Source organism: Ambystoma mexicanum, chromosome 1q (genome assembly GCF_040938575.1).
Source record: "Ambystoma mexicanum isolate Mex_15411 chromosome 1q, UKY_AmexF1_1, whole genome shotgun sequence".
Lineage (NCBI taxonomy): Eukaryota > Metazoa > Chordata > Amphibia > Caudata > Ambystomatidae > Ambystoma > Ambystoma mexicanum.
Genome location: NC_090922.1, coordinates 846,188,713 through 846,202,473, shown reverse-complemented (window position 1 = coordinate 846,202,473; position 13,761 = coordinate 846,188,713). Strand labels below are relative to the sequence as shown.

The 13,761-nt window shown below is 45.9% G+C and overlaps 1 protein-coding gene across 4 annotated transcripts in view; it reads left to right on the top strand.

Annotated features, from left to right (window-relative positions):
* The window catches only part of NOS1AP (nitric oxide synthase 1 adaptor protein), a 1,516,567-nt gene that overhangs the window by 262,393 nt on the left and 1,240,413 nt on the right, over window positions 1–13,761 (top strand). For all 4 annotated transcript variants that reach the window (XM_069641481.1, XM_069641480.1, XM_069641483.1 and 1 more), the window contains exon 2: window positions 2,118–2,189. In XM_069641481.1, the coding sequence (XP_069497582.1) occupies window positions 2,118–2,189 (72 nt within the window). The remainder of the gene's footprint in view (window positions 1–2,117; window positions 2,190–13,761) is intronic.

Genomic DNA, 13,761 nt, shown 5'->3' with positions numbered 1-13,761 from the left:
GGTTTGCATGGATTTTCCCCAGAGCGCCTGGACAGAGCTCTAATAGATGAGATGCCTGCATCTGTAATGATTCTGCAGTTGCATTTTTGTTGTGGTAAAATGACATCTGCTGCTAATGTGCAAAAAGTATATTGGGGCGGGGGTAGGCAGTGTGGGGAAGCCAATGAGACCGTATGGATTTGGGCGCTCTGTATTTGGGGGGGAAAGGAGCAGGACTTTTTTTGTGGCAGGACCCCCGCCCCAAACTTCCACTTTTGCAATGCTGGATACTCCCCTGCCAAGCACTGCCCGTATGTACCCCATCAGCCAGGCAATTCCGTGATTCTAGCAATTTATTGTAGGCGTACTAGGCTCTCACTTCCTGTCCAAAAGGGAGGCGTGGTCCTTGCCACGGATCCTAAAATTGGACTTCCTTTCAAACATGAGCCATGTGATAATGTCATGGCGGCTTCTCTGTTTGTTTTAGGGATGACCGGTTCCCTGTGAGCTCGCGTGTGCTGAACATACATACCATTTAGACTGCCGACGCTACTCAATAACTCAGGCCCCAACCACTGGCAGCAGTAACAAGTCCTCCCCCCCTCCCCCACCACCCCCTCCCAAAGTCTAAGCGTGCTCTGGCAAGGCTCATCCGTCTGACAGTTGTGGGAGCTCCATACTGCTCTCTGTTGGCCTGCATCATAGTATGCACCCGGAAGCACTATGGAGAGGCAGCTTCAGAGAGCAGGCAATGGCTGCTGCCTTGGGAGATTCAGGAAAAGTGCAGAAAGGAATAGGAAAAATACCTAATTTGCGTATCTTCTGTCCTTTACCACACTCTTGTGACCCCCAACTAGGAAAGTGTGCCATGGTGGCAGTCTGTTGTTAGAAAGGCAGCCATTTACCAGGAGAGTAATATTCAGTATTGCTACAATCCAGACATGAAAACCACATTTCACAATGTGTGTTTTCACTGCATTGCTGCGGTTGCCAGCCAGTCTTGTCTGGGGGGCTCTTGGTGACCTCATAGGCTGGGGAGCCCTTAGGAAGGGGTGTATTCTGTGGCACAAATGCCAAAGTTGTCCTGGTGGGAAATTCCTCATGCATTAGAGTTCACGGGGGTTGAAAACCAGAATCCATTCCACGAACTCATACTTGCCAACCCTACTGATTTAGGCAGTAGGCTACTGCTTTTTAAGCAGGCCGACAACTTACAGATTTGGGTGACAAATCCTACTGCATTTTCCAGTGGCAGGTCATTTATGTGACTATAAGGCGGGCTGCAGGAGACCGGGCTTAGGATAAAGCATGCAACACATTAGTCTGACTGTGCAGTAGGATGGTAGGTGATTACTTTGAGTGATGGGTTCAGATCAATCCATTGACCTGACAGCTACGTAACTCTGCCCTGCACTCTTGCCAGGACAGACGTTCGGTGAACCACCAGGGAAGACAAGTGGCCCAGCCTTGCACTCTTACCGGGACAGACTTTCAGGAAAACCATCAGTGAAGACAAGCGGCAGAGCGTGCCATCATAACACAGCATCTTCCTAGCAGACAGAGGAGGGTATCAAGTCTGTCGTTCAGTATTCAACTTGCACCGCAGGAATAAGTATGTACTCACAGGCTAGCTGCTACAGAGCAGTGGCAAACATTGTGTGATTATCTTCTGTGAAGTGAGGTAATTGTATTTGGTGTTAACTGACGATTCAGAATTATACATGTTAAACATGTGTACATCTTTGCATGTTGTGTTGTTTGAAGGGTTGTGTATTTTAGAATGCTCCAGTGGTGCCAAAAATGCATGTTTGGTATGTTCCTGTGATGTCAGCATCATTTTTGAAACTTGAAAAATCCTACATCTTTTTGGTCACAGAATGTTGGCAAGTATGCGAACTGCAAGACAATTGGTGAAAGATGTTCTGTTTTTGGGGGAGGGGGGCTTCGGATGGGTTATGAGCAAGCATTGTCCTTGTGCAATTGTTGGTCAGGTATGCCAGTTGTTATTTTATTGGGGGCAAGCAAAAGTCTGTGATTCATGGTAAATAACGAGTATTGCTGTGGTCATGCGGAATGCAATCTTATGACCAGCTGATTGCATTTGGATGACTTATTACTTTCATCTTCCTTTTTTGTAGTACATTGGAAGCTTGGATGTGCCGCGTCCCAACAGCAGAGTCGAAATTGTAGCTGCCATGCGAAGAATACGGGTAAGCGGAAGTTACACCACCTAACATGGCTCTCCCCAAGCATCTGGATGAAGCCTGCTCAATTGTTTGTTAGTGTGTTTTTCTCTTTATGGTGTGGTGTTGGATTGGCAGTGTCGTATTGCTTGATGTGATGTTGTTTCCCTTTGGTCGTGGTTCTGGGCCGGAGCCTGCACATTATTTGATATTGTGCTGTATTTCCTTTATGTCCTTGTGTTGATTTGTTGTCTACAAATTGTGTAGCATTGAACTCCTCTCAGGCGCTGGTGTTGTGTTTAAGTGTGCATCATTAAAACTCTACACATCAGACTATATTTTCCTGGGCTTGTTATGTGTGTCCTAAAGTAATGATTGTGTGATTTTGAAGTAGTCCTACGAAAGCAGTGTGTACACCAAAAGATGAATTGTCCTTGCCCCAAAGCTCAATGGACAACTACTCCATAGCACGCACTCTACCATTCACCACACTGTAAGGGAGCAGCAGGGGCTCCCTTAGAAGCTAGCACGATTACCAGCAAGAGGGCGCCTGGTCCCTAACAAAATCCCTGCCGCAAGAACGGAAGACTGAACCATAGGGCAAAGTTTACTGTCTTTATTATCAATCAACATGACAAGGATCACACTAGAACAGCATTGCGTTCCACGAGCTCTCATCCTCCCAATGTGTGTCATATCGTTTTAACCCTAAATGATGTCACAAAAACAAGTTGCATCCCCCAAGACCTATCAGGAAAGGGAATTGGTCAGTTTAGGATCATTATATATGTAACGCATAGGGGTTAGTATAACCATTGGGTAGCCATATCTGGTGGCTCTTCCTAGGACCACCTCTAAATGTAACAAATACAAAGTTGCAGGTTAGCAGATAAATCATTGGCCACTGCAACATAGTGTTCCTTAATGTGAAAGGTAGCTAAGGATTGGACAAGACATGTCTTCCCAGACTTGGGATCCTGGACAGCTACTAGGCCGAGTGAAACTATTCAAAGCAATGGGAACGATCACGAAGGTGCAGTATGTTCCCAATATGTTGCCATCTCTGATCGCCTAAGCCCTGAGAGCATACATCTAACTTTGAACATGTGTAGCAATTGTATCTTTCCACTTCTGGTTCGATGGGAACAGCACTTTCCTCCATCTGTCTCGAATGAATAGGCACTGTCCCAGTCTTCCAGGTCACGAGTGTAGGGACCACGAAATTGAGTTCTCCTGCTTGTAATTATGAAGATTCTAGGCTATAGTCCTTGCAGGTGTCTTATCACCCTGGTAAACTGGTAATTTCCCAACGCTGCTCGTCCTTAGGCGAGGATGCGCACAGTGTCTGCATTGGAAACTCTGTCTATCTGCCTTTAACTGAATCGGGCTGTCTGCCTTCCCCTGTATTCTGAGATTCGCCTTGCTTCTCCATTCACTTCAATGCACCTATGACCTCCATCTTTGTTCGTTTGGCCGTACATGTTAGTCACAATTGAGCATGTACAAGGTAATTGTACATATTCTTGGCATCTCGCTGTTTCCGCGTAGCTTAAGAGTTACTGGTGTAGGTGTGCCGATCCTCTAACTACTATGACTCAAAAGCATTTGTTTTGTGTCTATCTGCAATAAACTAAAAGTGTTTGTGTAGCTTTGTGCTTGGATGCCTATATGCTTCATGTCTAACGCATCTATATCATGATGTCTGTAGTGACGTTATGAGCTTTTCGAGGTTATAGTCTGTCAACTTGTTTGATTGATGACAACTGTATCTCTTCCATATTGTCAGCCTGGCTGTCTGAGCAAATAACATTTCTCACATCTGCTATACATCACTGATGGCCATGAATGGCCCAGGAGTGATGTATATCTCTCGTTCCTCTGCCTTCGGTTTGCAGGTTGGGTGGGAGTCATGAGGGCCACACTAGGGTCTCATTCTTTAATCCGATAGTGTTATTACTTTCATTCTGCTTGAAATTATTATTTTGGGGTCCTGAAATTGAGCACACTAAACAACCAACAAAGTAAACTTAATAGCAAGCCAGGAATATTCTTTAATGCCCATAGCAAAATTTCACATGAAGGTTTAGGGTGTGATGAGACATTTGTCACCACACCATATGTTGGTCCGTGCACTGTGGCCCTGCTTCAATATACCACTGCTTCTGAGTGGGGTTACTATAGGGCTGGAACTAAGGTGAAGTCCATAAAGAATGCACAGAAATATTTCCTTTTATTTAAAGGTTTTTCTATTGTGCTGTGTAAGCATGCACATGTGTGCAGACCTATCTAAGAATGCCTTAGGGCATCTGGGGAAATGTTTCTACCTTTATAGCTATATCTGCACTTCTCCTGCCAAAGGCTTCCGGCTCACCCCTCTCTCTCTCTCTTTCACTCCATCTCTCCCCAACCATTCCCTCTTCTCTACTTGCATGTGCTTCTCTCCCAAACGCTTCACCTTCCTCTCTCGCTACGCTCCTCACTCTCCTAAAATCCGTCTTCTTACCGAAGGGGGGAGCATCATTTAGAAATTCCTTGAAGCATACGAACAGAGAAGGCCACGGTCATTGGGGTTCCCTCCTACATTAGAAAAGACCTAGACAGTAGGAGTTACTATTCTTTAGCACACGTGGGGGATCTATTGAGGGCTTGGGGCGCCTGGGCTAGGGCGGAGAGAGCTCACGGGGCGGTCAAGAGAGCTGTTGGGCTTCTATTAGTTTCAACCTTCCCAGAGCAGTTATTGAAAAGTATAATTAAACTACTTTGTGAATGCTTGGTGCCATCTCTGACAAGTGCAAAAAATAAAAAGCAGAATACAAGCTGGTATAGGCATAAGGGTGACCACAATATACACATTTGGTGTAGTATTGTTTGCAGGTTCAACATTTTTAGTTGTACTTCATCAGTGTTCATAAGAGTGACCAATATACCTCGCCTGAAAGGTTGAAACCTGCATCATAACGTGAGGAAAATAAGGACCATAGCTTTACACTAGGGCTGGCTGAAGGAGAGCGGCCACATGGCATTGCTGTGTCAAGGGAAAGCACTGGGGAAAATTCCAGTCCCTGATGCCTAGGGTGACTTTCTACGCTGGGGCCACAGTGGGATACTTTATTCAAAACCACTGTCCTGCTTGTCGGCAGGACCTATATGAGCAAGGGGACTTGTGATGCCATTAAAATAATGCTTTGAAAGAGAACCGAAAAAAGTGTCAATTCAAGTGTAAAATAAGTGGAGAGAGAAAGACCTCTTCCCCGATCATGGGGAAGAACAGATTAAAGCCTAGTGACGGCTAGAGAAGACTGCTATTCCCCAACCATATATGTACTGCCTGAAACATCCCGAAGGAGGGTGTCATTCTGCTAGAAGCAGGGTACAATCTAGTTATAGGTTTCTTTTGAAGTGTTTGGGACATAGGACAGTGGACTATTTACTTTTGATGGACATTCTGATGATATCCTTAATTTTGGGTGAGGCAGGGAAACCCCTCTTAGTTATATAGACTGGTAGAGTACTTTTTCCTATTAGTGACCAATTGTGAAATGCTGGATGCTGGGTTACACTTCGTTTTTCATTACAAAATGAAAGGTAAAGGCTGTGGACTGGTGTGTAGTACTGCATAGTCATGGGGTGCAGCGATGAGCACAGACGAGGCCGTGAGAGTGTGTGTTGCCGCAGCCCACGTACTGAAGAAGAGGGAAGTCTGTGCCATTGCGCAGCTGGTCAAGGGTTGAAAATCGTGACATGAGTGGACGATGAGGCTTGCTGAATGAGGGGTAGCAGGTGGACGACGGCGGCAGGTAGCCGGGGAGGTCCGGTTGGGAAAGGAATGGAAGCGAAGCACCACAAGAGCACAGCGTGGCACAGGCGGATCGTTTTGGTTGGCCTTCTGGAACAAGAAGGGAAATTCCTAACAACAACCATCGGGAAGTGCCCGGAATTCTGCTTCCTGATTGAGCAAACCAGAGCGTTGCAAGAGTTGTGTGAATAGATTTTTTCTCTCCCTTTATTTACCAGCCATCTTACATAAATTCCTCTGCCTCCGTCAGTTGCATCAGCCAAATCTCTTATCATGTTTTCTTAGTTTCTTACCCTTGTTAGGCAGCGGCAGACGCTTTGATTTATTTATTAATTATTTGTTTTGGCATTTATATAGCGCACATAACCCAAAGGCATCTAGGTGTTTTTTGCTTAAGAGATTGGTCACATTCAGAACTTGTAGCATGAGGTTACAATCATATAGGTCCAGTACAATGGGTAGCATAGTTCAGCAGGTGAGTAAGTTGTGACATACAGGGTGTGCAGATAATAATTCAAAGGTGTCATATGTTATCGACTTGTGAGAACCCTAAGCTGAGCTTAGGTAGGATTTCTCATCCTTCTTAAAGCGCAGGTTATGATGATATCTTAGTGTTCTAAATTCTAAGCAGTTAGTCCTTTTCATAGTGTGGGGAAGAGCTTTTCCTCTTTTCCCACAGTTGCAGTGGAGCAGGCATCATGCAGGCATTGGGACCGTTTCTCTGTCTGCGCCCATTGCCTGGAATCCGTGCTATTGTGCAGTCTGATGGATGCAAGCCCCTCCCCTCGCCTCCCCTTCCCCTCCCCTTTGCCTTTGCTGGTCTGTTCGGTCTCAGCAGGGTGAGCTGCATTGTCATATCTGTGGAAGATGCCCCGTTCACCACTTTCAATGATCTACTCTTTAAAATCGGAACCATTTTCATTGGAAAGACAGAACGGAAATGACCCCGGCGAGCTGAATGGGTGGTTCCCTCCATCTGTATTCGTAGACCTTGTTAGCCTACTTGTTCTTTGCTGGTTTGTTGGTTCTCTAATTGTCCACCATTTGTGGTGGGGTCTCATTAAGGAACAATTATAGCGGGACTAATGGATCACCCCGGACACTGCGCTCCTGGCTGGTGCGTCATTCGCTGAATGCAGTGACACTGGAACGCGCCGCTCGTGCTTAGCGGAATGGGCTGTAATTGCCTGGCCCCCGTTCATTGAGTCTCTGTCTCACATCAGACACTTGTTTCCAATATGAATTCACAGGCTGGCAAATCAGATGGGCCTCCTGGATGCCCACTCGCATAGCAACGAGGGGTTTGGTTAATGGTTTGGTGCAAGCTGTTGACAACGGCTCACAGAATGTTCCCATCTCAAGCAGCCAGCTCCCAATTACTTGGCCTCCCTCCTAAACGCCCAGTCAGATCGTGCTTCCCTGAAACTCCCAATCACAAGTTTTCCTTGTTGTGTAAACACATTGTGGCAAATTTAGATCGGCGACCTTCGGTTTCGTTTAATTTTCAAAGCCTAATTTGGATTTGTCCTCTGTCCAACCTCCCTTTACCATGGGCAGATATGACCCTTTACTTGTCTATTGATTGTAAATGAAATGCTCTGGCCAGCATATGTTATCCTCTGTGGTGGCTGTTAGTGATATGCACTGTCACAATGTGTGCAACTGAAAGTCCACACTGAGTTTTGAGTTTCCGTGCCCAAAAGACAGCCATTGACATAACACTATGGGAAATCTGTGCGGTATAAGCCACAGATTGAGATTTACCGGTGCTTCAGTGATCTTCCAGACCTTGAAGTGCTTAAACTTTATCTCTGGGAGACACCTGGGTGAAGTACACACAAATACTGCTCTCTCTTGTATATGCAGTGACTTTTGGGTGAGTCTTCCTGGGCCTTGCATTGTAATGAGCTTCTGCCCTGCTTCAGACACCAAGGAACAAAATGGTTAAGTATTTCTGTGCCCCCCCCCTCGGCCCAGATCATGGGAGTTGAAGTCCAAAACATCTGGAGGGCTGCATAATGAGTAACCATTTCCCCAGCATTGGAGCTCACCGGATAAGATACGCCAAGTTCGGCAAAACCAAAATAGCCGCAAAATCAGCCACTCTGTTGAAGCTGTTTCGAGGAGTTTGTTACACCAACACTTTCTCAACTTATTATAGAAACTGCCGCGTGTGATCCCTTTTTGTTTTTCACATTTTCGTTCTCTCACTTTGCACACGACGGTGCTCCTAGGTATGCACTACAAAGCAAAAGCACAACTAGTATATGCGTCCGGGAACTTCATGTAAAGCCCTGGTGTTCACCCTCGCAAAAGGCGTGGCGTTGCCTGCATTGGTACGTGCATTGTATAGTGCAAGCTACGTGGCAAGGGTTTGTAATTCCCGTTCACCGCCTGGCATTCTCGGTCCACGCGTGTTTGGCACTAAGATGCAGCCCCTTCATTTGAAGTCCTTTTGTAAGCTCCTTTGCACTTAACCAGCCACCGAGCCCCATCTTCCATGCAAAGCAATTAGGCCTGGGACTCTGGCATAGTGCGGTAGGGGAACGCCTTGCCCCTTGTTTTAAGAATCGAACCTCCTTCCTGTCCTTCAGAAATGAGGTAAAATCTTGGCTCTTCTCCTAGTTGAGCTAAGACTTGCTGCCGCTATTGACTCTTGTGTACACAATATATCTATGTTCACACCTCATTCAAATAACCTATTCCAAGATGTGTAACTCTAGGAGACTCTCTTGGTGTTCTTATCCCTGGCCCATGTCTGTATAGAACTCTGTATACAGTTGTACATTATTCTCCAAAGTCACTTTGCTAACCTGTAATCTAACTCCACTGCCTTCATTGTATTTCACTGTTGCCTGCTGTCCATGTATGAGATTTCTACGTGTTCCTGTAATTTCTGTACCATCATGTAACAAGTTGTTGTATATGTAAGTAACAAAGCCTAGATACCCTTGGGTTAGGTGCGCTATACAAGCAAATAAACTAAACTAAAGGCAGAGAATTACACACTAGACGTCATTTGGGGGTCACCAGGGATAGCAGCTGCTGCCCCATGATATCTACCCACCACCTCGGGCTCCCTATAACAAAAACATTGAAAATGGGATTGTGATGAAAGAACTTACGTTGTGAAAAAAGAAATGAAGGGCTCTTTGTTCCTTAATACAGCGTGCAAGGTCTCGTGTCAGCTGGCTGTTCCTCTGACTTTAATGTAAACATGGCGTATGAGGCATTACCTGACATTGGGTGGCATCACGGGACATTTGAGGATGCTCTTGGCATATGAAAGAAGCAACTGGATATAGAAAGCTGTAACTTACATATTTAACCGTGCCTAGATTATAAGGCTATAGCCGACATGAGATGGCAATATCCTCAAATAGAGGCTACATTTGGCATACTCTACTATGGCAGAACCGGGGAATGTGTGGATTTACTTGGCAATTGATTACTAGACAGGACATGGGCAGGTATTGTTGGTATGAGTTGGCAGTGAAGGGCTATTTGAGGCTCTAGTGGCGTATGCATGGCAGAGCCCAGGCCTATGCTGGTTCTGCTGGTCTACCCCTGCCATAACATGCTCTATGGCATATCAAGGAAGCACCCTAGTTAAAATGTGGTTGGTATCTAAAACAGTTATTTTGTTTGCTTTAGTATAGGTTTAGTTGTTTATGAAATGTAAGCTCATGTATGTTTTTTTTTATTTTTTTTTATTTTTTTTTAGACCAGTCACTCACTTAAGGTGATGGCATCGGGTTAAATATCATGTTCTGTTATTACACGTGTTTTCATCGGGTTCAAAGGTAAATGAATACACTTCCTGTAATGTCATCGGTGTGTGATGTCACTTCCTCCACCACTGGCCTTTTGGGCAATTGATGTCCCTGATGCACTGTAGGGATACACTGAGATAAGCCAGGAACTCCCTTTCATCTATAGTGTGAATTATAACATAACTTGCCCCCATGCTTATGTGCGTTGTATAAGTTATGAATGACCGTTATGTTTCTAGTAAATGCTTTGTATTTCCAGTGCCAACATGTTCCCTGCAGAGTACATTGGGTGCAGTGCCAAAGGTTGACCACACTTTATCTCTGCCCGCAGGAGACCTCTTGTTGGCTCACTGTTGAGGCTTGCTCTGACCCGGCTTCCCTCGTGGGGTGAGAGATCTGAGGTCATTGGAACCTTTGTCCTTAGGCACTGGTACTCCTCCTAAGGTCCCCCAAACCTCTTGGTGCACCTCTAGTTTTCATGCTGCCATCACAACTCAGCTCGTCCCCTAACCCTAGCTTTTATCTAGCGTCGGAGGAAGGGAGACCAAACGAGCTGAATGAACTCTTGGAAACCAAAACATCAGTTCAAAATAGAGCGGGGAGGCCTTAAAAAGGGGAAAGTCCTGCGAATGGGCAGGCCGGCCTTCTGTTTCTACCCTCTTTCCATTTCAGTAACAATAAAAGAGTTTACCTGGCAAAGAGTTTTAATGAATCCGACAACCTTTTTCAATTTGAAGAGTTAGCAGGCCTCTGTATACCAACACGTTGGACTTCATTAAAGTTTGCTGGTCCAGTAACAACGGTACCGGTAAGCTTGCCAGTACCATTGTTACTGGACCGGCAAACTATGAGTTCTGCTTGTGGGTCTGACCTGGCGGGCGTACTGGCACCTGTGAGCAGACCATGGGAATGGGGAGCATTTCATTCCGGCGCTCACGAATGGGAAATTACCGGGTCCGGCAGTTCCGTAATGACCCAGTAATTGCCCAATCGCGGGCGCCTGAATTTTTCGCAAGTTGGGAGGCAGCCTGCCGGTTTTACCGGCAAGGCTACCACCAAACCTGTAATGTTGAATAAGCATTGATTTATTTAATCTCCACAAATATCCACTGTATTCTAATGAAATGCATCTCACGAAACACTTCACATCATGCATTGCCCTAGCATCCTGTGAGGGTCTGCTGCAAGCAGTGGGAACTCACTGCCTCAGATTTTGCCCAGATCTTCACCCACTGCAGTACCCTACTGGAAATTGGCAAATCTATAATGGCCGCTGGCTATGATGTCTCACAGGATCCACAAGGTAAGGCCATTGTTATGTTCGGATTAGTTAAGACCGTAAATGTATCAGCGGGGACCTGTTGAGACGCAGCACTCCCTCTAAAGCAACTAGTGACAACCAGTAGTTATCTTAGATTCATGAATGTTGGATAACATAACATTGCATAAAATGCTCACAAAGTAGTGACATGTAGAATCCCATTGGCTAGACTATTCTGACCCAAGATTTTCTAGTCATTCTTGCATGAAGCAACACGCATTGGCTGAGCTCCTCTAATCAATGTAATCTTCAATATCCTGTGCCATTGCAACCGCAATACGATGTTGAGACTCTACTGTCCCAGCATGCATAGGCCAGTACTCCCTTGCCAGTCCCTCTCCTGGCCATTGATTGGGATAAACCTTGTTTACCCCTCTTGAGGAGAACCCAAGAGCTCAGAACTGAAGACTACCTTTCTCCACCCTAAAGACGAAATGCAGACAAACTGCATCCCACTTAAAGGGATAGGGTGGTTAGGTGTGGGGGGTGGGGGGGGGTTAGAGATACTCCAATGAACACTTCACTTTCCAGAGGAAATTGGTTGTAAACTCTTAGAGGACTATGAATATTATGCATGTAACTTGCAATGGCTGTAGTTTGTCAATCATGTGCCTGACGCCCTCTCAGGAGAAGTCCAAGCTGTTCAAAAGTGCTCAACTAGGCAACCCTCAGTAGGGGGTAGTCTTTGGTGTGAGTGGACACGTGGCTCTCCTGTCCTGGATGGGTCGCAGTCTTCTGTATAAAGCCCTCAAAGCATGGTCCCGCTCCTCTTACAAAAGGAACGAGTTCCACCAACCAGTTATTATTATATTGTAATTGTTTTTTTATAACGCGCTAGATAAATCGCCAGACCGGGATTCGAACCTGTGTGGCAGTGCGTTGTCTTGCTTCCAATACAAACGCAGTGCCCCTGAGCTATCCTCTCTCACCGTCAGTCCTGGTTTTCTGCAGAAACTTGATAGCCACTGAAAGGAGAAGGGCTGAGGAAGGAACATTGAAGTGCGTTGAAATATATTGCCCAAGGAATGCCAATTTTCTATTTGTATTCCTCACCCCATGCCTCATAATTAACTAAAAGGTGACGTTTGCAGGACTATATGACACCTCATACATAAATAAAATGCTGTATTCCTCCAGCTGTTAAGCAAGGTAACAATGGGTAGTATTGCACCGTTTGATTGTGTTCAATAGATAGACCTCAGAGAAAAGGTCTTTGATGGGAATCGAACCTGTGTCGCACAGGTTGAGCCTCGATACCTTCCACTAAGGCTTAGTCCGCTGAGCTTGCCCACGACACACTGCAGCGGATGGGTTGAAATTACAGGCTGGCTTGTTTGCTTTTCAGATTGAAAATGCTTGTTATAATTAAGGTTCGGGTTTTGCTACGGGGAGGCAGGCCTCCGGTGTAGAGGGGACTTACTAATAAATACCGAAGGCGATAATGCGTCTGCATCAGAAACTGCCGCCCATTGTTAGTGTTGAGAGCAGCCTGGCTGTGGATTCCTGCACGCCTGTCCTTCATCCCTGCTCCGGACACGTCAATTACACGGAACTTCCTGGTGGCGAGGGTGCTAATGAGGTTTTAGATGAGCTCAGAGAGGGGCTGTTAATTAACACGTCTATTGATTCGGGCTCCCTCCAGTAATTGCTTGTGTGGGTGTCGTGGTGGCCGGGTAATTGCTTGCGCGGTTGGCATGATGAATGAGCAGATGCTTATCAGGGGGTACCTTTGGCCTGGCCTCCTTCTCCTAGCCTGGAGTAGCGTAAATTGATTTCTTCTTTCCACTATTATTTTACACCACCTGTTGTAAATCTAGGTTCTCTGAAATACCAGGAAGTGCAACCACCTGAAGAGCGGTCTGCGTTCAGTAAACTGGACTTGTGTAGACAAACCTGCCGTGTGTTTCCCCTTTTGGACTTCAGTTTGCATTATCACTAGCCATGCAATCCATGGTAAAGGATCATGGGGTTTGTAGCACACAAATCTGAAGGTGGCCACATAATTAATGAGTAACTGTTTTAGTTGATAATGGGGTCCTTTCCAGGGTGACCAGACGTTCCGGTTTTCCCAGGACAGTCCGGGGAAATTGCCCTGCGTCCCAGAGTCCCGGGAGTTTAATTTGAAAAACCCCATCTGGGGTTTGCAAGGGTGGGGGCTACGTTCCCGGTTTTTGCCTGGACCCGATTTCGAAATCCAGAAATCGGGTCCCGGTTCGACACTTCCTGCGAGAATGGGGGCATGATCCCTCCCCCTTCCTCTCCCCCGCACCCCTATCCAATGAGAGGAGTGTGCCTGGGAGACCCCCGCTGCAAAAGGCCAGCGACATAGAAGTAGGTCTACCACTATTTGTATTTACGGTAGTTGTACTGTTATGTCAATGGCATGTCAGTTTTTTTTTTTTGTTATCTGGTCACCCTAGTCGTTTCCCTTTTGCAATACCCCGGGGTATTAGTATTATTTTGATATTTATTGAGCGCGGTTCTAGCTTCGAGAAGTTGGTGCTTAAATCTCACTGCAATATTACCAACCGTGGGTTTGTTTGATACCCAATTATTTCAGGCAGAAGGTATTTTGTGAAGCCACGATGACTAAATGGTGGAGCCGAAGTTTTATTGCGATGGGGTTTGACATGACGTGGAATGTAGGTGTTGGTCCATTGAGAAGGTAGTTGATGTTTGTGTCGGTTTTCCATCCACACAGTGATGTGC